Source organism: Globicephala melas, chromosome 7 (genome assembly GCF_963455315.2).
Source record: "Globicephala melas chromosome 7, mGloMel1.2, whole genome shotgun sequence".
NCBI classification, from domain to species: Eukaryota; Metazoa; Chordata; class Mammalia; order Artiodactyla; family Delphinidae; genus Globicephala; species Globicephala melas.
Window position 1 is genome coordinate 20,721,431 of NC_083320.1, and position 23,914 is coordinate 20,745,344.

General features: G+C 53.1%; 1 protein-coding gene and 1 long non-coding RNA gene across 2 annotated transcripts; one reads left to right on the forward strand and one right to left on the reverse strand.

Moving 5' to 3' along the window:
- Positions 1 to 122: 122 nt before the first annotated feature.
- LOC138842754 (uncharacterized) lies at positions 123 to 1,870 on the reverse strand. The gene is made up of 3 exons (XR_011377571.1): positions 1,379 to 1,870; positions 1,149 to 1,254; positions 123 to 758 (listed from the first exon to the last, which is right to left on the reverse strand). It is a non-coding gene; the product is annotated as an uncharacterized lncRNA (long non-coding RNA).
- IGFBP5 (insulin like growth factor binding protein 5) lies at positions 441 to 21,611 on the forward strand. Its single transcript, XM_030852581.3, has 4 exons — positions 441 to 1,701; positions 15,758 to 15,987; positions 16,279 to 16,398; positions 17,596 to 21,611. The coding sequence occupies exons 1-4, from the start codon at positions 1,368 to 1,370 to the stop codon at positions 17,725 to 17,727; spliced, it is 816 nt and encodes a 271-aa protein (XP_030708441.1). The 5' UTR covers positions 441 to 1,367; the 3' UTR covers positions 17,728 to 21,611.
- Positions 21,612 to 23,914: the final 2,303 nt, after the last annotated feature.

The window sequence follows — 23,914 nt, forward strand, 5'->3', positions numbered from 1 at the left end:
ACACACACACACACACACACACACACACACACACACACACACACACACACACACACACACACACACACACACACACACACACACACACACACACACACACACACACACACACACACCCTTACTTGGTCACTCAAAAACCAGCAGACAGCCATTTCCCAAAGCTAAGGAAGGATTTCTTGGGCACTGTATATATCCAGTTGGCTAATAAGAAAATACTTCTCCCTCCAGCCTGGGCCTTGGCTAGTTAAGGGGTGGGAGGGACCGGGAGACGGGTTACTCCGTATTGTATCCACCGTGCTGCGAAGAACTCTCCTTCACTCGCCCCCCGCCTCCTGCCCGCTCTGGGCAGTCCGAGCCCCGTCCCCCGCGGCCCTTTCTCCACTCCGGGAGAGGAGGGCGCTGTTCGGGCGGCGAAGGGGAGCCCCCATGTGTCTAGAAGGCCTCTCCCCACCCCCACCCCGTGTGAGTTTGTACTCCTTGGCATCCTTGCCTGGGTTGGGTGTTGGGGAGCTCAAATTGCAGCTACAAACTGGCTGGCAGCCAGGGGCCGTCTATTTAAAAGCGCCTGCTCGACCGGAGCCCGTAGTCTCTTTGGAAACTTCTGCCGGGGAAAAAGAGCTAGGAAAGAGCTGCAAAGCGGTGTGGGTTTTTTCCTTTTTTTTTTGTTTCTTTTCTTTTTTTCCTCCTTTTCATCACCCCCTTCTCCGTTTGCACCCTGCTTCGGGCTTCACGCAGAACCTGCGAATTTCGAAGAGGTGCTGGCAGAGTGGGAGAAAAGAGGTGTTAGGGGCTTGGATTTGGTCTTTTTTTTTTTTTCTCTCTATTTCCACATTTTCCCCCCACCCTCGCGGCTGCAGCCTCCGCCTTTTACCTGTTCCGAGGCAGCCGCGCGCCGCTGGCAGCTGAGGGTTAGAAAGGAGCCGGGTGCACTTGGAGATTTTAAACAAAAATTTTGAAGACGAATCTATTTTTCTCCCCCCGCACCCCCTCCTTCACAACCTCCGATCTCATTATTCCGGTGGTGGTTTTGGGGTGAATAATTTTTGGCCCCCGCCCCGCAATTCTGACCAGGTCAGGCTTGGGGAGGGGTTGTTTCTCCCGCCTCCGATCCCTCTGCGTGCACCTGGCGCTGCTCTTTTTTCCCCTACCTGTTGCAAGTCCGTAATCTTTGCAACTGAGACTTGCTTGCAGGCACCCCAGCCCTCCATCGCTCCCTACATTTTGCAGTTGTCTGGCGGAGGCCACCTGCTCTACCTGCCAGAAATTTTCAAAAGAAAAATCAATTCTCCGCGCGCCCTCTTGGCCCCCTTCTCCCTTCATTCTCGCGCTCCTGCCCCGCCCCAGGTAAAGGGGGAGACTCGGAGAAGATGGTGCTCACCGCGGTCCTCCTGCTTCTGGCCGCCTGTGCGGGACCGGCCCAGGGCCTGGGCTCCTTCGTGCACTGTGAGCCCTGCGACGAGAAAGCCCTCTCCATGTGCCCCCCCAGCCCCCTGGGCTGTGAGCTGGTCAAGGAGCCGGGCTGCGGCTGCTGCATGACCTGCGCCCTGGCCGAGGGGCAGTCGTGCGGCGTCTATACTGAGCGCTGCGCCCAGGGGCTGCGCTGCCTCCCCCGGCAGGACGAGGAGAAGCCGCTGCATGCCCTGCTGCACGGCCGCGGGGTTTGCCTCAACGAAAAGAGCTACCGCGAGCAAGCCAAGATCGGTGAGCACGCTCAGTGTGCCAGGCAGCTATGCGGCGCACGGGCGGGGGACACGGCACAGGCTGGCCCGGCGCGCTCTGCCCAGCAAGTGGCTTAGAGCCTGGGTGCATCCCGGGAGGAGGGCGGGGAGGGTCCTTGCCCCTCGGGATTGGAACCCTGGCCGATCCTGCTACCCGGGTTACTGTCTAGCCGAGGCTCTCCCTGTTTTCGCTTCTTTTCCTCGCTCCTGCCCACACCTCCTCCACCCCACCCCTCCCCCCTCGACTAAACACTGACTCTAAGATCCTATTCAGTCTCCAGGTCCAAATCCCCAGGTACTGAATCTCCAGTCCGAAAATGTACACCTTACATTATTAACTCCCTCTCCACCACCCCCATCTACCCAATATGTTGTGGGGTGGGTTTGTTGGGGTTTTTTTTTTTTCCTGAACTTGAAAAAAAATAATGTCTTTTGTTAAAATATTGCTTTAACTGGGGACCTGGAGAGAGAGAGGCGTCACCGGTCTTCTGTGGTAATTCCACCTTTGTCCTTCCCAGCCCCCTACCCACCCCCCCCCACCCAGTCCCTCCTTGACGTTTCTATTCTCCTACCCCACCAGACACACACGCACACTCACATGCACACATATCACACGCACGCACGCACCCTTGGTAGCTAATGCCTTTTGGGTGGGGACTTCGATGCCCCTCCCACGTGCACACCCATTGCTCTTGACTCGATCGGATTGACCGCGGTCAATTATACAACATACTGAAATGCAAAATACCGTTTTTCCTCCCTGGAAAGGAAAGATTACTTTAGCCAAGCTCAGAGGCGGCGGGAAGGTGGTGAGGCGGTAAGTGGGGGAGGGCGGGAGTGATGGAAAGAGATAAGAAGGAAGGGTTTGGTGTTCCAGGGCTGGTGTTTGTCCCCGAATCTAACTCCTTTTCCCGTGCCCCAGTTCAGATTTTACCTAGGAAGAAAGGTGGATACAGGGTCGGGAAGCCAGAAGAGGCATGAAATTCAGACATCACAGCTTCCCCGCCAGTGCTAATCGCCCACTCTCCCGCGTTGCCCCTCAAGCTCTCAAACCAGATCACAAGTGGGCGTGGTGTAAATGGAAGAGGGGCCCTGGAAACGCAGAATGCAAAATCAAGGGGGCGGAGACGGAAAAGCCAAGCTCCCGGAGCCTCCCCTCCGCCTCCAAGTAGCCCCGCCTCCGGGTTGCCCCGCCCCCAAAGTCTCAGCGCCAGGAGTCTCGGGTTTAAAAGGTTGACAGAGCTCTACTTTTCAATCAGAACAGTTCTGCGCCCCTTAGACTGGGTTTCCTTTTGGAAAGTTACTTGATCTTAAATTTTTAGCAAAAGTTTAATGAACTCTACACAAGAGTCTGGGTTCTGAGACGTCGTTATCGGTCCTCTCCCAAAGGGGTTCAGACTTAGCTAAATAATGTTTATTCTGTGTAGTATTTTATTACTGGGACAATGCTCTTCTTACCTCCTATCCCCTTCCATTACGAGCACCCCAACGTGAGTTTTCTTAACTGCACACTACAGACACTGTCGTGTAAGAAAGGAGTGCGTTGGCGCTTGAGAAGAGGCAGGAGACCTTTCCTGGGTTCGACCTGGATGCCCACAAACCCTGCAGGTTTTGCCTGTCGCAGGAGGCCGTCACTCCAGCTTTGCAAGAGGTAGTCTTTCTCCAGACTGCAGCCTGCAAAAAGGGAGAGAGAGCAACGTGCAGGCCCCGGAGGCCCCAGAGGCCGGTTTGTGAAGTTATTTTTATTAAGAGCCACTTTTCAAAGGCGGTCCCCCTCGCCTTCATCTTGTGGGATGTGGATTTGGAAAAGCTTAGCACGGGGTGGGGGGTGGGGTATGAATCGGTTTCCTGGCTTGGAAGCGAGCGCTCTGGGTAACAATCCGGTCACATCGAAAGCATGCAAGCTATCGCTCAGCCGCCTTCTGGCCCCATTTTTATTTGCCCAACCGTATGGTTGGTGTGATGTGGTTGGTGTGGAAGGTGCCCGCGCGCGCAGCTGCTGGGAGAGCAAACGGGCGCATCCAACTTTCCAGTTCAACCCAACACACGCACACACACACACACACACACACACACACACACACACACGCTTTTGTCCCAAGCAAGATGCCTTTTAGACTTCTCTGCAGCCCCTTCCTCAGCCCCCACCTTCAAGGTGCCTCTGGACCAACACGGAGCAGCCTTCCTCCCCCTCCCGCATCCCCATCCCCATCCCCATCCCTCTGGAAGACTCCACCCGCCTAAAGCAGGTGCCTAACCCACTGTAGTCGCTGGATGGCTGCCCTTGACCGGTGGCCGGAGTTGACGCCTTCCTCCCGGATGGATGGGATGGGAGTGGGCTCTCCTGGCTGGAGCTTTTCAGCCCGAAAACCACTGGGTGGGTCCCCCAAAAGTTGGAGATGGTGCAGCGACGGTACTTAAAGAGAGCTCAACGAACAGAGAGAGGGAGGAGAGTGTCAGCTCCTTTAGGCAAAATTACTGCCCCCTGACACTCCACCACCACTCCTCCCTACCGATACCAGCAGTGCGAACTTGGATTTGCCCCAAATTTAGATACAGACATAGATGATAATATACATATGCACATATATCAAAAAATATATGGAGAGAGAGAGATTTAGGGGGGTTTTCCAACCAAAAAAAAAGTGCATTTCTAGAATCAGAAATGGGGAGCTGAGGAGAGCGAGATGGCAGGCAGCCAAAGCTTCTGGGAGGAAGAGCGGAGGGCGGGAGGGGACTGGTGTTTTGCTAGGCGCGTTGCTGAGCAACGGGAGAGGGCGTCCGCCCGCGAGCCTGGTGCCGGGAGCGCTCCAGGCCCTGCATTTTATTCTGGCCAGTTCAGGGGCAAAGATAGATATAGAAACAGAGGGCAATGTGAGGGAGGGCTAGAGGGAGGCGGGAGACAGGAGTTATTTATTGGACCGAGCTCAATAAATATGGGCGAGCTGGGTCGAGTCAAGGAAGGACCGAGCTTTGCTCTCAGCTTTGTTTGGAGAAGGAGCCTTGCGGCTTTACTGGCGCACATACTTGCCCGGGTCTGGAAGATCTCTCTTGTGCCTGTGAGATATTAAGTTTGGGATACAGGGAGAAGTGGGTTCTGGGTTTCAGTTCTGTCATTTAGAAATAAGAGAGGAAGAACAGAAAATATGCTTCTGGGAAAGAAAGAAAAATTACCTAAATAAAAATGAATTCCGCCTTTGCTTCTTTGAGGGGTTTGGCCCTCCAGCACCCTGGCTTCTATTCTCAGCCTGGTCCAAATGCCATGTTGAAATCAAGTTCCAGAGTTAGGTTTATTGGCCAAATTTTTGTCTGGGTTGAACAAGATCACGGAAAACTGAAGGAGACAGATTCCTTTCCCACCCGTATCCCCTCCCTTTGAAACAAGTCTTTAAGAGGCTGGCTGTGCCCTGAGCCAACCAAAATGGGAGCTGGGAAGACGAGAGAGGGTGCTTTTAACTTGATTTTTCTTGCCTTCCCCCTCCCCTCCCTTCCCCCTCTTTCTGCTTTGTCAGTTCAGACTGGAAGAGCAAGCACAGTTGGCCACAGTGAGAGCTCATTTTCTTTCCACTTCTCCCCCTACCCTCCCCACCTCCACCCTGACCCCTTTCTTATCCCTCCCTCCCATCCCACCCACTTCTCCATCCCCCAACTCCAAGGCCTTCCCCTGAGGGCTTCAGTTTTAACTTGGAGCAGCTGTGCGTTAGTCCTGGGGCTTGGATTGGATTTGAGCAGGCAGGTGGGCTTGCAGCTGCAGAGGGGGGACCAGCCTGACCTAGGAGCCAGAGGTCACCATGAGGGTCATGGCAAAGGGCATGGGAGCAGGAATCCCAGCAGAAACCCTGGTCCCCTTAATGGGGAAGGGGGGGTGGGGTAAGGGGGAAGGTGCTAACAGGAAAAGAAGGTGATTTTTGTTATCTAAAGTTTTTACTTTGTACCTGAGCAGTGTCTTTGAAACTCAGTTATTTAATGTATGGAAAATAAAATTTTGGAGAAGGGCCACTACACTCCAGGTCTATTGCCTCCAGAAATTGGAAGAACACCGTAAACAGACCAGGTACCAATGAGGTCCCACTGGAAGCAGAAGTGAAGAGGGAGGAGGCTGTTTGGTGAGGTTTTGTTTGAGATTTTGTTTTGCATTTTTACTATGGTAGGTCCAAAAGTTGCAACCCCCAGAGACCATCCTTCAAGTGTAATCTGGACATATGTTTTCCAAAAAATAAGATTTATTACATATCTGCAGGAAGAAATAAGGAAATTAAAAAAGCCAGTTCTAAGCTTCTGGTCCCCTCTCCCCATATCCACAGAATCCCCCATTCTTGTTTCAAGCTCCAATTCTTGCCATGATATCTGTTATGATGTCTTTTTTTTTTTTTTTCCTTCTTAAATATAAATCCAGAGAAGTGACTGGAAATCTCTATGAGAGGCAAAGTAGCCTTTCCTGCCTGGCCACTCAACTTAGCTAGGTCCGAGAGTCTCTCCAGGAATTGCCTGGGTGTTGGCCAAAGAATGCTACAGCTGGAAGGAACCCGCAGTGATCATGGCATCATGGCAGTCAAGGCCCTCATTTTACAGATGAGGACTCTGAGGCCCTAAGTGCAAGTCACTAGCCCAGAATTAGGCGCAGGGTTAGAGGCAGAGCCAGGGCAAGAACTCAGCCTTAGAATCGTGTTGCGCCTAGGCCTCCGTTCCGCTCTCCCTGGCTTTCTTCCTTAAGTCACTAGGTCTCTGGCCTCAGTCTGGTCTAACCTGCAATGAGGTCTTTGGCAAATATCACCCGAGGCTGTCATCCCATAGCTTTGGGGGGGGGTGGGGAGGAGCTGGCGGGGGCGGGTTGTGAGGATGAAATAAGAACTCAGAACTGGGAGTGCTCCATTTGAGGGGAAGAAGTGAAGTGACCCCAAAGTGGAGAAGGCAGTACCCCTTTATTTTCAATCCCTCCCCGTTCTGTCCCTTTTTCTGCACGGTCTTGCAAGCAAGGCTGGCTTAAGCCAGTGGTTTGGGATGGGGGCAAGGAGGGCAGTGTGTTCAGTCAGGACTTCAGGTCCATGTGCCAAACCTCATTTCCTGAATGACAGGGAGCTGTCCTGATGCGGGCAGGCAGGCAGGCAGGCCCTCGCTGCTCCTTGGCTAGGCAGCAGTCCATAGTCTCTAAGGAGCCCACGGCACAGAAGTGGCCGGCTTCCCATGGCAACCAGCCTCCACCAGCACGGGCTTCCATGGAGCCGGGCAGCAAGATGATGAGATCTGAGCTCGGGTGGGGTGGGATGAGGGTGAGGGAGTGATTGGGGGATTTGCGCATCAGAAGAAAAAGAGAGAAAACCATATGCCACAAAAGTTGATAAGGAAGAGAGCGAGAAGGTCACCGGGTTTTTGAACGTAGTCAGGTATGTGGGAGCTCTTTCAGAAAGAGAGGAGAGGAAACCCTCCAGATTACAGCTGGGGGCCTCACGTTGATCTGAGGAATTGCTGAGAGCCATCCTCATACATCCTGGTTGCTGGTGCAGCTCCTCCTTTGGGGGTTTCTTAAGAAGGAGGCAGATAAGGCTGTCTTCCCAATAGGTTAGACCAGCTGTCCCCAACCTTTTTGGCACCAGGGACCGGTTTCATGGAAGACAATTTTTCTACGGACCGGAAGCAGGGGTGAGGGGGAATGGTCCAGGCGGTAATGCCAGTGATGGGGAGCGGCAGGTGAAGCTCTGCTTTCTCCCTGCTCACCTGCTGCTGTGAGACCCGGTTCCTAACAGGCCACGGACCAATATCGGTCTGCAGCCTGGGGGCTGGGGACCCCTGGCTTAGACCGCCAGGTGAGCCCTGGGGGGTGTTTTAAAGTAAATAGGTTATCTTATTTTTGATCCCTCACTTAAACCATCAGAGATCAGCCCTTCTCTTACCAAATCCTGAAGCAAAACCCAGATTGAATTTGCACTCAGAACCTAGCCTCATATGACCTCTGCTGGTTTGCAGAGATGTTTTACATGGGCCCCTATTATCCTGAACTGGGTAGATTGTACCATTACAGCCGTACTGGGGAGCTGCTCCCCAGTCTCCCTGTCAACTCAGTGAAGATGGCTCTCCTTCCACACCCTTTAGAACAGCACTGTCCGACTGACATATAATACAAGCCACATACGTATGTAATTTCAAACTTTCTAAGAGTCCCTTTTTAAAAAAAAAAAAAAAGGTAAAAAGAAACAGGTGGAATTAATTTTAACTGTATGTTTTAACTCAACATACCCAAAATATTATAATTTCCATATATACTCAAAATAAGCAATTATAATGAGATATTTTACATTCTTTCATGTTAAGTCTTTGAAATCTGAAGTGTATTTTACATTTACAGCACATCTCAATTCAAACACCAAATTTTCATTGGAAATACTTGATCTGTATTTTTAGTTTTCATAAGATTTACAGTTGGAAAAGTAGATTCGTATACCTGAGTTGCCCTAAATATACTCAAAAGTTTTCCAATAACCAAGGATATTTTTTTAATTTAAATGAAATAAATCTTAAAATTCAGTCCCACTAGCCACATTTCAAGTGCCAAAAGCCACATATACCTAGTGGCCACCGAACTGGACAGGGCAGAGGCCACCAGCAAGCCCCTCCCATACCTGAGAAGGGAAATACTGTCTCTACTCTCCTCCTGCCCCAAAGAAGTCAAAAAGGAAAAGAGTCTGAGCTTTAATTGCCAAACAGGACAGACTCCCTTGTTTGACCCCTAGCAAGTCTCTCTTCTTAGGGGAACCAGGGTTGGGAGCGGAAAAAAGAAAGAAGTGTTCAAACCATCCGCTCCCTGCCGCCCCCTTCTGGTCATACAGGACTTTTCAGGGAATTTGGCTACTTAATTGTGCTGTTCTGAATGGGCAGTGATGAGTCACCAGTGGGAGTGTGGCCAGGTCAGAGAAATGGTCCCTCACTTCCTGCCTCTCCTCATCTCCCCTTCCCCCATTCAAGGCTGCCCCCCACCTCACCCCTCCATTACCTTCTGGTTTGGGGTGTATATAGGAAAGAGATAGAGACGTTTCTACTGAGCATGTGCCTTCCGCAAGTCTAGAGAGATACTGGATGGCTGGATACACTCATCTTGGGAGTTGCGCATAAGTGTGTGTCTCTTATGGGTAAATTTATCACCAGCTGCCGCCCAGGGATCAAGAAACGTGTGCCAGAGTCATGGCCCTGAATCCTAGTTTGTCCCCAGGGAGAAAAAATAAGGAGGATCCTTCCTTTACAGTGGAGGATGTGCGAGTGGGACCCCAGCCTTTCATTCTGGGGAAGTGTCGCCAACTTGACACCTGCCGTATCTACACTGCGGAAAGGTGGTGGGTCACCTTTTCTCTCTCCATCTTTAGGTAAAAAGACCTAGTGCCTTAATGCAGCATGAAGGAATGGGATTAGACAAAGGACAGACTCCCAGGCTGAGTTCTCTAAGTGGGAAGCAGTCCTCAGAAGCTCATGGGCAAAGCCCCTCTCACCTGAGGTTGGCAATCAGTCTCCCCAGAGATGAAGGTAGAGCCATCACTTCCCAGCAGACCTTTCTTCAGTCCAAGGCACCTGAGATCTTGTGATCTACAAGTAGGCACCTGTCAGCCACATATCACAGCAACCAGATTTTTAGTTGATGATGGGAACAAGGGAGGTGGGAGGCAACAGAGACCTACCAAGGCAGAGACCTACGCTGAGAGTTCATTAGCACGTAGCAGCTCATAGAATCCTCACAACCCTATGGAGAAGTGGCTGTTGTCATCCTCCCCATAACTCAGATGAGAAAACTAAGGCAAGGAGAGGAGAGGAAGCAACTAAGAGAGGTCAAAGTACACCTGCACCAGGATTTATTGAACCACGGTTAGCAGCCCCATCTTCCTCCCAAGAAGGATGACTGAAGGTCAAGGGCTGGTAGTCTGGCTCCTGACTCTGTTTCTTTGCTTTGCTCTATGGTGTCTTTATTTCTGTGCTCAGGATAGAGATGTCACATACCCACGTTGGTTTTCCTGGCCTGAAATGGCGGGGGGCTGTAAAGGAGCTCAGGGGGCTAAGCCTGTTGCTCTCTCTGTCCAGTCACTAACTCTCTGAATCTGCTCCCCGCCTCTGCCATGTACCCCAGGTCAGCAAGGCTCCCCTCCAGTGTCTTTTTGCAACTCCTCCCTTCTTGCAACGGGTTCCTTAGGGTAACAGTCGTTTGGGTTTCTTTTCCTCTTGGGAAGTCAGTGTTCCTTCCCTTCTCAGCCCATAATTCAGGTGAAGAAGAGCCCAGAACATGCATGTCTGTTACTAACCACAGAGGAAAAGAAAACAGAGTCTTCCAAGAGAGACTGGGGCAAGGTAGGCTCTGGTCAGTGATGTTACGGGTAGGAGCGGGGATGGGGCAGCTCCCCTGGAAGGCTCTGCAGCCCTCCCTACTGCCCCGTCCCCTTTTTCTTTATGCAAAGGCACACACAGTGTAATTGAGTCTCTTGGCATCTGCAGCTGGGAAATGGTCAAACTTCAGGAGACTGAGACACGTCTCACATCTTTTTAAACAGTGAGCAGCTGATCCAGCATTTTCGCAGAAGCCTTACATGTAGCAAAGAGCAGGAGACTGCAGGTTGGCTAGGAAACAAGGCCAAGTGGAGAGGAGGCACGGAGAATCCAGCCATACCCAGGCATGGATCAGTGCCCTCGGATGAGCTGCCCAGGGGAGTTTTCGGCAGTGATGGAAGTGTCGTCGATCTGCGCTGTCCAACACAGTAGCCACTGGCCACATGTGGCTGTTGAGCAGCAGAAATGTGGTTGGAGCAACTGAGAAGCTGAGTTTGTGATCTGACTTAATATTTATTCATTCCAACTGTATTGGACAGCACAGTCTTAGATCAAAGAAGCCCAGTAAATCCAGGGGACCCTACTTCTTCCCGCTCCTGTGAGGCTCACCTCCCTGCCGCCTGCTTCCCTCTGCAGCAGCTCCTGTGTTTAAAGGCAGGTGCATGGGTGACATGACCCCTCAGGGTATCCACTGAGCTCTAACATGCCGCAGCTGGCATTACAGAATTGCTCCTAGACCTCCTGCGCTGTCTCGTGAGCAGATTCACGCATCTCTCCATTTAAAGATTATTGAAGACCATAGGCTGGAGAGACCAAGATAAATGACAAAGTTCTCCCCTTAAGAAGCTTACTGTTTGAATTCCACAGAGGGAGCTAGAATGAGAGGCAGTGGAAACCCAGCTCCCCTTTTCATTCCTTGTAGAGAGATTCTGGGTGAACCCCTCTTGTCTTCTGGCTAGGAAAAGAGACTACTCCCAGGTCCAAGTGGCCTGGCAAAGCCCCACATCCTTCCTGAGCTGCGCGTTCCAAGTACACCTCAGCTTCTTCAATTTCCGTAGGCGAAGTCACAATATCTGGTCCACCCATTTTCTCTAAGTTTGATTATGAGGTCAAGATAGTGTGGGAAACAAACACCAGGCTGGGCCCAGGCTGTTAATGGTGCCAAGGTAGGACTCACAGCCCTAGGGTGGAAGGTTCGATCGCAGGAAGCAGAAGGTCCCCAACTGGACCCGCCCCATCGCTGGGCTCGGGGAGCAGGTGGGATGAGAAGGCTTCCTAAGAGCAAGTACCTGGTCCTGCTGCTAAAGCACCCCGCGCCTGCGGGAGAACTACAGTGAGAGGGCGGGTTGGAGACCATGGTGGGGCTTGGGGAGGGAGCATGCATTGGCACTTGTGCTGTGAGGAGCAGTGCCCGCCCTGGGATGCCTCTGGGTCCACACTGGCTGGGCCTGCACCCAGACACACTCAAGGTTCACTGGGGGAATTCCCTGGCGGTCCAGTGGTTAAGACTCAGCACTTTCACTGCCGGGGCCCTGGTTCAATCCCTGGTTGGGGAACTAAGATCCCACAAGCTTCATGGTGTGGCCAAAAAAAAAAAAGGTTCACTGGGACATGAGGATGGCACAGTCCTCAGGCAGGTTTTCGTGTTGCCCTGGGGAGTGGATGCTGCTGCATCAGTGTGAATGCACAGCGCCTTATGAAGGAAGGAGGAACTGAGCGCCCACCCTGACACTGCAGGGGCTGGGAGCGTCAGAGAGCCCGGGTGGCAGGACTGGGGGCAGCACAGAGCAGAGGATCACATAGTTATCCAAAGGTAAATATCGGGACAGTATGAGAGCCCTTGCTTCCTTAGTTGTTGGATAGATCATGGAGTTAAAGGGCCCTGCCTCAACAGCTTCCCAGTGGAGGGAACAATAGTGAACATTCCCTTGCCCACTCTCTGCAGAATCCTTTCAAAATAACATCTAGAGATAGGAAGGGAGGTTTCCCTCTTTCCCTGACCGTGTTTCAGGTGCAGATTAAAGAAACAGCAGGGGGTTACACACTGATAGCATTGCCCCCGCCCCACACCTGCCTTCTCCACCCTGACCCCCCGTGGGTCCTTCCCAGTCCGTGCATGTCCATCTCCCTGACTCTTTCCATGCATGCCGCAGACACACAAAGAGGGGAGGATTGGGGTGGTTGTCAGAGAAGTAGGGGAGGGAGGCACACAAATTCCAGATTTTAAAATTGTTTACAGTCCCTACAAGGAAGCGCCACGGACGTGTTCTGCGGCCATCGGTCTCCTCCGCCACCTACTGGCCGTATGGAGGTATTGACATGCTGGTCGACTGGGTTCCAGAACCTACTGCATTGCTAAGTTCCCTAGATTGCTATTCACGTGCAGGGCAACTTCACCAGGAAGTCCTCCCTTATATCCCACCTAAATCCCTTCTGCAACCTTGCTCCATTTTCTTTGGATGAAACAGCTCAGGAGCTGCCAGTCTACTTGTGCCTTCTTGTTTTATCTAAAACTTAAACCCTTCCAAAATTGCAAGCCTATTTATGACTCAGCTACAAAGTAGCTGAGTAGGGCTAGTTGGCTCCGGCATCCCAGCTCCAGTCTTACTTTCCAGCCCTTTAATCTTCATGGCTCTGCCCTGGCTCCGCTCCAAGTTTCCACTGTCTCTCTGGAGCCTACAGGTGACCACAAGACCCTGATTAGTATCTTTGATACTCGACTCTCCCGCTGCCTAAGTAATAGGTCCCATGGGGTTAAGTGGCACCGAAACCCGGGAGGCACATCAAAACTTTAAGTCTGCCCTTCAGAAACAGCCAAAGAGACTGCAAACTGGGGAGGGTATGCCCTCAGGAACCCGGCCTTGGTGAGGCCAGGGGAAGGACAGAGGGTTTGCAAAAGTACTTTGAGTTCCTTAAAGAAGGCACTTTGTTCTCCAGTATCATCCTTGCTTAGTCTCAAAGCTAACACTTTTGGACATAAGACCAAGAGAGGTCAAAGTAAATTGCCCCAAAGTTTCTTGAACCATTGTTAACAGCCCTATTCTCCTCCCAGGGAGGGTGAGTCAAGGTTAAGGGCAGCCACAGCACTTCTCAAAGATCCTAAAATATGAAGAGTCTTGAGAAGGGCTGCTGACGCTGGGGGAGGGTGGGCATTAGCCAATGTACTTCCACGACCACCAAAGCCAGAGAGAGAAGCTCCGTGAGAGAAGGTGAAACAGCATCTGGAGAATCACACCTTCTGACCAAAGGGACAGGGGGCCCCCAAAACAGGTGACCAGAAGAAGGTGGGTGGCACTCCCACCCCAGATATCTTTAAGAGCCAGAAATAGTACCGCTGGGATGGGTGTGTGTACTTGTGGACACAGGGATGGACTATCGGAGGGATTCGGGGAGCTGGAACAGCCAGCCACTGGGAGTAAGCAGCCCCGGGGACCTCTCCCGGTGAAGAGCCCAGATCCACAGGTGCCCCTGAGGACAGTCTGCTTTCCCTCTGGGCCAGGCCAGAGCAGCCCCCAAAGGAGATGCTCATCCTTCCTCCGTGTGTCCCGCACGCAGCCCTCTCGCCCTCCTCCCCTCCCTTCACCTGGTTACAATCTTGATTGGGGAAGGCATGCGGCCATGCGCACCCAGAATGCTCCCAGCCTTTCCATGGCAAGCATCTCTTGCCCTCTCCCCTCCCCCACTGCTCAAGCGAGGGTCAGAGCGCTTGGGGATGCCCAGAGAGTCTGAGTGAAGTGTCAAGTCACTCAGTAAGATGTGACTAGGCAATGGTTCGCTTTTCCTCTCCTCACCCCCTCCCTCAAGACCTGGGCCTCAGGTTTGGGCCTGAATTACTAGATAACAGAGCCCTAATCTTTCACTTTGCACAGAGTCCCCCACATCAGCTTGCTCCACCCTGCATCCCACCCCCATCCTAGCTAATCCCACAACCAGGAAAAGCTGGTTTACGCCAAAAACATCACTCTGTTAGCTAATCTCCGGAAGGCTCCATTCCACCTGCCAGGTGCATCACCTTGTTGATTTATCATCCCGGTGGGTTTTGATAGAGTCAGAGCACAGGGCAGGACATGGTGGGAAGAGGGAGTGAAAGGCCGGAAGGGGACAGGGATCCTGGTACTGAATTTTGTTCAGGGAGAGCCTGCCCACTGCTTTGTCATTTGCTTTCTCACACCTTCTTCTCCAGAAACTACTTCCCTTCCTCTCCTGTGGATAAATACCCAAATCAGCCGCCACCCAGGACACTGCGAACCTCTGGAGGCTTCTTTAGGGTGGGGTACTTCCCTGCCCGGGACTTAAGGACTGGATTACCTATTTGATTAAATCTGACAAATCCCGAGCCAAGAGACAAACAGGTGCTTGGGTGCTTCCTGCCACCTGCCATCCTGACCAGGTTAGGCCAGGCCTCCACATACCTCTCCTAACACACACCTGGAACTTCCCCTGGGCTGAAATCTCCTGCCCCGGGCACACCAAACAGTGTCCTCTCACAGAACTGCTCCCTCCCTGCACCTCTCCTCGACACCACCTCCTCAGATTCCTCTCCTTCCATTTCCCAACCCATGCCTTGCCATCTCAGCTCCTGGGCAGCCCGGTGAGAGCAGCGAGGGTGGACAACCGGATTCTTCTTCAGTCTATTTGAGTTATTCAGGGTCACCCCCAAAGCCCTATTTTCTTTTTCTAGAATTTGAAAAGAAAAGAGGGCAGTGAAGACAGGGTTCCCTGCCCGCACCCCCCCTGCCCTACACCTGCTCTCACCCTGGGCATCCTGCCCACCTGGGAAGAGCAATCGAAGACCTCCTGCCCTGGGTCTGCCTAGGCTGGTGAGATCAGGGCGCTGAGAGGAGGGACCCAGAGAAGGGCGCCTGTGAGATGAGAATTTCATGGAAATCTGTGAACCAAGAAAAGGCCGGAGGCTGGAATGAACAGATCGACAAATAAATGAACAAAGTCCTAGTTCTTTAAAGGTCATAAGTCAGCTAAATATAGACTGTCACCAAGTCACTGCTATATATAACCACTCCACCCGCAGCCAGCAGTCTGCCTCTCTTGGCCTGGAGCTGAGTTATGTCCCAGCCTCCCAGGGCACAGAGCACAGAGCCAGCTCTGAGAAGGAAGCAAGGCCCCGGGCTTCCACGTCACCCCCAGCCGCCGGCACTGATCCCCTCCAGACCCTACATTTCTGGCTTTCCCGGCTCCCCTCTTCCTGTTCTGCCTGATGGTCCCACCCCCCTGCCCATCCAGACACCCCAGGACCCTCCTGCCCTTGGTTTCCCGGCTCCAGATATATCTCAACTCCAGCAGTTCCGAAAACACCAAAAGGATGGACTTGGCCTCTTGGCCACGTTCTGGTCGTCGCCTACTTCCCCCGACAGCCTAGGTCTCCAGAATGTGTTCTTACATCACAGCCCCGCCTCCGGCCACCACCCCATCTACTTAGCCAGCCCCCCAACAAGCAAGACCCTTCCCACAGCCCTCGCCCTCCCCGTCCCCAGAATATCCTCTCCCTCCTGTCCAACGTCCCCTCCTGTATCAGCCTGACTTTTCCAACACTCTCCTACCCCATGAAGTCGCCCCGGATTTCCCACCACTTACACGAGTGTCGACTCGTGCCCTGGTTCTCAGTTCCCTGCTCTCCCCAGTTTGGACGAGTCCAGGAGGGCAGAGAGCCCGTGCCCTCACCCCAATCCTTCGAGCCTCGGTCTCTGCACGGCTGGGCCTCAGCCCCCTTCTCCCTGCAGAAAGAGACTCCCGCGAGCACGAGGAACCGACCACCTCCGAGATGGCGGAGGAGACCTACTCACCCAAGATTTTCCGACCCAAGCACACCCGCATCTCCGAGCTGAAGGCCGAGGCCGTGAAGAAGGACCGCAGAAAGAAGCTGACCCAGTCCAAGTTCGTGGGGGGAGCTGAGAACACCGCCCACCCCCGGGTCATCTCTGCACCTGAGATGAGACAGGAGTCTGAGCAGGTGAGTCTCAAGGATTCTGCATCCACACCCCGCAGCCTCCGCCATCGCCCCAGGTTTCCACCTTAGCCTGCGTCTAAATGAGCGTGCGTGCCAGCACTTTATACGCCCAGGGGGCGCGGCAGGCGAGGCGGAGGGAGACCTTGGGTGGCAGGTATTGGGGACGGAAGGCGGTGACTCTCCATACAGACCCTTTACCACGCCCCCCCCCCCATACCCCAGCCATGCTTTCTGCACGTCCTGGTGGTTCCCGCGGGTCCTGGCACGCCTCTCACCTCTCCTGTCCGCACACAGGGTCCCTGCCGCAGGCACATGGAGGCTTCCCTTCAGGAGCTCAAAGCCAGCCCGCGCATGGTGCCCCGCGCCGTGTACCTGCCCAACTGTGACCGCAAAGGATTCTACAAGAGAAAGCAGGTACGCCCCGTGCCAAGCCCCAAGTTCAGGGCACTTGCCAGAAACCTCCACCTCTAAATGCCTGAATTTCTGTCATTAACAACACTTTGTCCCAAACCTCCAAAATCCTTGCCCCCGTCACAGTCGTGATTGTCCCCATTCCCTCCTACACTATAATCTGCTGACGTTTTAATGATTCACCTTACATACATGAATTCATCTATAAAGGAAACTTTCTATCACCGCGTCACGTCACACGTTGGATGTGATATTTTCTGATAGGCACACATAAATATATACATATACATGACTCTAAAACGTGTTTTAACCACATACCACTTGAAATCATTTAGTGTCCCATTCACAGCCAGGCTACCCTTTGGGCAACGGCTGATGAAGCAGTCATCTGAGCCCGTTAAGGAGTACACATTACCTTAGGGTAGTGATCTCAGACTTCCTAGGGCATCAGTATCACCCCGAGGTCTTGTTAAAACACTGATTGCTGGTCCCACCCCAGAGTTTCTGATGGTAGGTCTCGGGCAGACTCTGAGAATTCGCATTTCTAACAAATGCCCTCCCAGATGACTCTGATGAGGGCATCCCTCCTCTAGGTTAGGAGTCAAGAACCAGACAGCGTTGCGTGAGTGCTTGGCTCTCCTGTTTACTAGCTGTGTCCTCTTACCCCAGTTAGTCAATGTCTCTGCCTCCAGTTTCTCATGTAAGATGGAGAATAATTTTACCTATTATTCTCACATGATTATGAGGAATAATGGACTAATCTTTATAAAGTACTTAGAACAGTACCTACAATATAGTAAGTGTTAGGCGGTGCCTTGTAGGTGATACAGCTATACATGTGATGCCTCCTATTACTACTATTATTTAACAATTTAATTTATCATCATTTTCATCATCATGATCATGATCAGGTTATATCATTCTCTGGAAAATACCAAGTTGGAGGACCCTGAATGGGTGACATGAAACAAAGTCGTAGGAGCTAGCCTAGGGAAGACTGCCTAAATCAGCACTTCCCCCCCGCCCCCCCCCCCACCGTCCGCCCATGCAGTGTGGACATCAGAACCCCCAGGGTTGGGTACAGCTCCCTCAACTCTCCGGGGGTGAGGATCTGTCTTGAGGAAGGGAGGTTGAAGGGCCAGGCAGGAGCAGAGCCTCGGGGTACAGCCATCCTCACTGCCTGTCACTCTCCCACCCCAGTGCAAGCCTTCCCGTGGCCGCAAACGTGGCATCTGCTGGTGCGTGGACAAGTACGGGATGAAGCTGCCAGGCATGGAATATGTGGACGGGGACTTTCAGTGCCACACCTTCGACAGCAGCAATGTTGAGTGACGCGTCCCCTCCCCATCTTTCCCTCACCCCATCCCACCCCCCCAGCCCCGACTCCAGCCAGTGCCTCCCTCCACCCCAGGACGCCACTCATTTCATCTCATTTAAGGGAAGAAAATACATATATCTATCTATTTGAAGAAACTGAGGACCTCGGAATCTCTGGCAAGGTCTCAACTTTGAAAACGGCAACAATGGAGATGCACAAAGCTAAGGAGACACCCCCCCCCTTTAAAAAAGTTTTTCTTTTTGAGGCAAGTTGAATGAACAGGGAGGGCAAGAGAGGAAGAACAAGAGAAAGAAAAGGGAGGGAAGCAGATGTGTGTGAGAGAGGGGAGGACGAGTAGTCACGAGAAGGAAGAGCAGAGTGTGGGCCGGAAGCAGCCGCCTTTACGTCCAGCCCCGGCCCGAGGTGGGGAGCCGCTTGGGCAGGAGCGGGTGCAGCCCCAGGTGTGGCCTTCGATGACACCCTTGGAATTTGCCCAGTTTGGATGGGTCACAGGGGGAGAAAGGAAAAGACAACAGGCGTCAGTGCCTCTCCTGGATCAATCTCCGCCTGCAGCCAGCAGCTTGCACGGCTCGACGGGTCCTTCCTCTCCTCCCACCCCGACACTGTTCTCTCTCCCTCAAATTTACAAAACCTAAAATGCATTCCATTCCTCTCAACACACAGCAAATTCATAACTGAGTGATGTTAGATAGGCAGGTGTCCCTAAGTGGCTCCGTGAATATGAAGTATGTGCGCATAGTTCACTCCCCCTGCAGACTCTGAGAAATCAATCCACACCCCCAATAGTGGGAAGATGGGTTCTTCCAGGGCGGCTAAAACTCTGCGCTGAACGAAGCCTGTAGTTTCAGCCCTTCATTGCATCCAGTTCGCAGCTAGCACAGCCTTTGTGGGGGAGGATAGGCTGGAAAAACAAAAAGTGGGCTTGTATTTATCTACAAGGCTCCATATAGTATTATATAGGCATATAAATCTATTTTCTTGATTTTTTTCTTTCTTCCTTCCTTTCTGTCAAAGGTTTGCATTAACTTTTCCAAGTAGTTCCTCTGGGGGCATTGAAGAGCGTCCTTATTCTGGGAAAACCAAGAAAACCCATCTTCTTGTAATACAACCCATAATGCCTGCCTCCCATGAGCAGTGGCAAACTCAACCCTTTGTGGGACACAGTGTTGGATTTTTTTCGTGATTTCCCATGTGTGTGTGTTCATGTACCACCAAGCCAGGTGGATGAGCACACCCCGCGGTGCACCCACCGAGCTCCCCAGGACATCCCATTCACCTTTAGACCCTTGGGAAGTCACTGTCTCTGGACTCCCACACCCAGTGAACCCGATAGGTCCAAGTTCGACCCCCTGGTCCTGCCCAGCCTTTTTGTTTCATCTGGACAGAGCCTGCCTCTGGAAAGCCTCTTTCAGCCTTCACGCTGGCAGAGCAGGAGAGAGACTGAAATGAGAGACGGCAAAGAGGGAGATGGAGGTGAAAGGTTTAAATATGGGGAAACAGTAAAAGTGATTGTTCAGGCCAGAGTAGTTGAAGCGAGGGGCAGAGAGCTGGAGAGACAGGGGGCTGACTGTCCCGCTCTAGCTTTGGAGCGAAGCGACAGAAAAGAGAACAAAGCCAAGAGACACTTCCCTGGGTCCCCACCTGATAATGCCTCTGGAATTTAAGGGGAAGGAGAGAGGAAGTTGGGGGAACAGGTTGTAAGAGAGAAATGTGCTTAATCCAGGCCTTGGATCCAGGGAAGGTGGGTAACTTTCGATGGGTTCTAGACTGTAGTGGCTGGACAGAAACAGGATCAGTAGAGACCAGCCATAGTTTGGAAGGGACAAGCCTATGTGCTCACCTGCCCACCTTCACCCTGCAATAAGGGACTGAGGCCAGAGAGGGTTTCAAGCTCTTCATCCACTCCGGCCAGTTCTGGCTTCCGTCCTGGGGTGGAGGATGGCGGAAAAGCCCAGGACAAGCGGGGAATGTGTGTTTTGGGGGTGCTGTCATTTGACAGCCAGACTTTGAACCAAGAAAAATCCCATCCTCCACGGACTCCCCCCAACAAGTGGGCAGCCCTGGGGCTGCCCTCTGAGGATGGAGATCGCCGGCCAGGAGAAGGGTCTTGGACATGGAGAAGGAGACCCTTTCTCGCTGTGAACGCAGCTTTCTCCACTCTTTCCTGATGACACGACGCCGTGGAGACCACACCAGCATCTAACTTGGGGACGGTGAAGAGGGATAGCTAAGGAGCAAACACACTCCAGCTAGTGGAAAGCCTGCAGCTCTGGAACTTGGGGGGATGTCTCCTGCTTCCCTGGCCAGGACGGTTGGCTGGGATGGAAGAGGCAGTCGATCTTCGCAGGACAAAGGGCCTGAGGGGTTTGGCAGTCGTGAGGACTTCCCTGACCTGCTGTGTCACCGTGCCCCAGCTCTCTGCGCAACTGTCCCCAAGCCCCCGATTCACCTTTCAATGTCTTAGGCCAGTATCGTCAGCCTTTCCCACTTCACTGTTCTTTCCGCCCGTTCTTTCTTTGCATCTTGATCAGTCGTCTACCTGGGATCTACCGAGTGGATACTGGGGGGTCATTCCCCCTAAGAAAAGACTGAACCAGGGATTTGCAGAGCTCTCCCCACCCCCTGAGGCCTGGACCTGGTTCCTGGTTACTGAGAGGGGCTGTCTTTTCCTCCCGCTGTTTACTGGACTTTGAAGGGGCCTGTGCTCCTTCCATGGGCTCTTTGCCGTCAGCCGTAAGGTGGGGGATTGGGACCTGCTTTAATGCCACCCGTCTCTTCAGGCCTCCAAAGCTCACACTGACTAACCCAAACCTGTGAGTCTCTCTCTCGTGCTTGCAGGGAGGACGGGGCGGGGGGAGGACTCTGGTCAGCTGGCCACTCCCTAGAGGATGCTGGACCTTCAGACAGAGGGAGGTCTGGCCTGAGCCCAGAGTGGGAGCCCATGGGGAGGCAGACATTGAGGAAGGTGAGCCCTCCCCTGGGCGAGGTGGCGGGAAGGCAGGTGTGGTGAGCTCCAGCTGTGAAGTCCCGGAGCAGGGACCTTCTTGACCCCAGGCTGCCTGTTGGCCGCTGTCTGCTCACCCAGAGGCCTTAGGCTCTGGGTTTTCTGTGGCCTCAAGTCTAAACGTTGGCCCACTGCGCCAACAGGAGGTCTCTCCCCATCCCCCTTTGACTCATGCCTCGCTCTGGCAGTGAAGACCTGTGTCCGCCTCTACTGCCAGGTCACTTAGGGAGGCCTAGCCAGGACTGATTCCCCCTGCCCCTAGAGCTGCCCCACGCACAGGGGCAAAGCAGGGCATCTGGGACGGAAGAGACTCGAAAGTTTCTCGGACAGCCAGGCCTGGACAGACAGGCCTGGAGACATTTAGCCCCCACACGGGGGGGAGGATGGGAGGCCCTGTGTGGTCCCATCCCTTGTCCCCTCGCCCATTTCCCTATCACCACCTCTGTGGTCTCCATGGTAACCCAGCAGGGCCAACCTCCTCCGGGGAGGCGGGCCTGGACCACCACTCTCCCACTGCCCAGCTCGTCAGCAGCCACAGGGCTACCAAGCAACTGCCCAGCCCCCCTCCAACTGGGGCAGTGCCCCCCCCTCCATCCACTTAGCCCCCAAGAGGGATCCAGCTCAGATGACAATTGCAGAGAGGAGTGGGCCAAGGAGAAGCAACCCTCTGGTCTCGGAGAGGACAGATTTGGCTTCCAAGAGAAAGGAGGCTCTATTTTGAGAGGTAGTGGGCCAAGGGAACAGAGGTTACCGGCCAGCAACCTGGGCGTTGTACTGTCTTTATTTTTAAAACCACTAAAGTGCAAGACTTATTTTGCACTATTCTCCACTTTTTTTTTCTCATAGGCTTTTGGTGTCTTTTTATAAACATACTTTCTTGGTTTTCTAATGGAATATATAGTTTAGCCATTTCCACAGACTCTGGCCTCCTCTCTTTAACTTTTTTTGGATGGGAGAAAGGGGAGGTGAGGGGGGTCAGCCGCCCTGCACCCGTTCACCCCGCCTCTCTGGTCCTCGGCCACCAGCCTGAGTCCCGGACCGTCCACCACCAGCATCACACAGTAGCCCACACGGATAGACAGTTGTCAGACAAGATTCCTTCAGATTCCGAGTTGCCTACCGGTTTGTTTGTTTTTTAGACAGCAATAACCACAGCACATATTACTGTAGTTCTTTATAATTTGACATACATACAGACCATAGCGCTATTCTCTCCTCTTTTTTTGTTTTCAACTTTTTTTTGTTAATAAATGCTCATAATCTTTACTGGTGAAAAGGATGAAAAAAAAACAAAAAACCAACAAACAAAACCTGTTTGTGGAAAAAAAAAAAGAAAAAGAAAAAGCGGGGGGGAAAAAATCACCTGAATGTGGAAGAGCTCGCCTCCTGTTTAGTGTTTTGTACGTAAGGAAATAAAAAACGAGAAAAACAAAAAAAAACAAAACAAAAAACCTGAGGATCTCACGTTTTATTAAAAAAGTGAAGATTGCTGTATACTATTTATTCAACTTATAATTTATGTTACTCCTTGATCTTTGTCTTTTGTCGTGACAAAGCATTTATTTAATAAAGTTACGCATTCAGTTAGCCTGCGTCACCTTCCTCCGAGGGTCCAGGGAAGGTAGGCGAAGGGAGAGAGAGGACAGAGGGAAGGAGAGAGGACCAGGTGGAGGCAAAACCAGGGCCTGCTCCCTCCAGAGGGGCCCCCAGACCCAAACCCAGGTGCCCCCTTCTCCATCTCTCGGAAACCCTTTCAGTGAGTTCCCTACACAAGGCGCTTAGGCGGGAGGGTGGTCCTGCAGTTCAGCAGCGTTAGCACTAGGACTGTTATCATTTTTACCATCTAATCTCAGCTCCCGCTGCTAAAGAAAGCGATCTTAATCAACTCCTAAGCAAATGATGGGTCTCTTCTCCTCAGAGAGGACTTTAAGGAAGGCAATGCTAGAATGTTCCTCTCAAGCTCTCAACTCCTGGGAACCTCTGGCAGAGGTGAATCCTACCTCCTGCTCTTGCCCAGCACCCCGTTGCCATTTCCACCCGCTGAAGAGGAAAGTTATGAAATGGCTAGTAACTCTGATTTCAACCCTCCAGCGACGTAAGGACCACAATTCCTACACTGTTCTACCATCCGCCCTTCCTTCCTCCGGCCGCTTCTCCTCATCTCCATGTCCCCTCTTTACCTGCGAGCCCACAGCAGGGCACTGCCCTTCATGCACCCCCCTGACTACCTCCAACAAGGGCCTCCATCCATGGGCACAGCAAGGGGACAGAGTTGGGGGCATCTCCACTCTGCCCGACCCGGACACCCCCCCCCTCCGGTGCCCTGCCCCGTCCGAGTCACATGGCAAAGCAGAGACATTGGGAGTGTCCCTGCCTGGCAAGGGGCTGGCCTGTCATTGGGCATGTGTCCTTCGGAAGCACCACTGAAGCTCTCTTCCCTGAGACCACTGGGCCCGTACACAGCTTTGCAGATGTGCAGCCGTTCAGCCAGCGCCCTGACGGCAGAGATTGGAGGGTGTGACAGCTGCGTTGGGAGGCCAGAGACGGACCGGCCTTCCTCACTTTCCTGGGCGGGAGTGCTGATGAGTTGTGCTGGGCGGGGACAGGAAGAGTGGCACGCAGGAAGGCCGTGTGGTCCAGGTCAGGCCACATGGCATCACCTGCCCCGGGACTGTCTCCTGGCCTCTCCGCTGGCAGCTGCTCATCCACGTACTGCCTGGGGTGGGTGGGGGGCAGGAGGGGGCCAGGATTCTTCTCAGACTTGCTCCCCCTTCAGGGCCCATGCCACCCCCAGGCCCACTCCACCATGCCCCCTACTCCTACAACCCTCACCTCCGGACATCCCGCTCAGGTACCCACGTCATTTGGGACCTGGCTCCGGGCTGCTGTGCACCTGGTCCCACCCCCTCCCTATACAGTTCATCATTGGGACCCAGAGCTGCTGACCACATGTTTACCCGGGGGGCCTTGGGAGCCGGTAGGACTGGGCTGGGGCCTGGGGTCACTCTCAACTCCACGGTCTCACCTCCATCCACTGAAGCCCCTCTCCGAGCCTGGGCGCCCTCAAGGGTTCCGCATGGCAAATCTGAAGATCCCCCTCTACCATTCCAAGCACGGTCAACTATTCCAGTGAGAGAAATGGAGTGAGGGCGCTGCAACGTCAGCGTTTTACTCAG

Coding starts and splice junctions, on each gene's coding strand:
- IGFBP5 (XM_030852581.3), top strand. CDS start 1,368: ATGGTGCTCACCGCGGTCCTCCTGCTTCTGGCCGCCTGTGCGGGACCG. Junction 1,702..15,757: donor CCGCGAGCAAGCCAAGATCG/GTGAGCACGCTC, acceptor TTCTCCCTGCAG/AAAGAGACTCCCGCGAGCAC. Junction 15,988..16,278: donor TGAGACAGGAGTCTGAGCAG/GTGAGTCTCAAG, acceptor GTCCGCACACAG/GGTCCCTGCCGCAGGCACAT.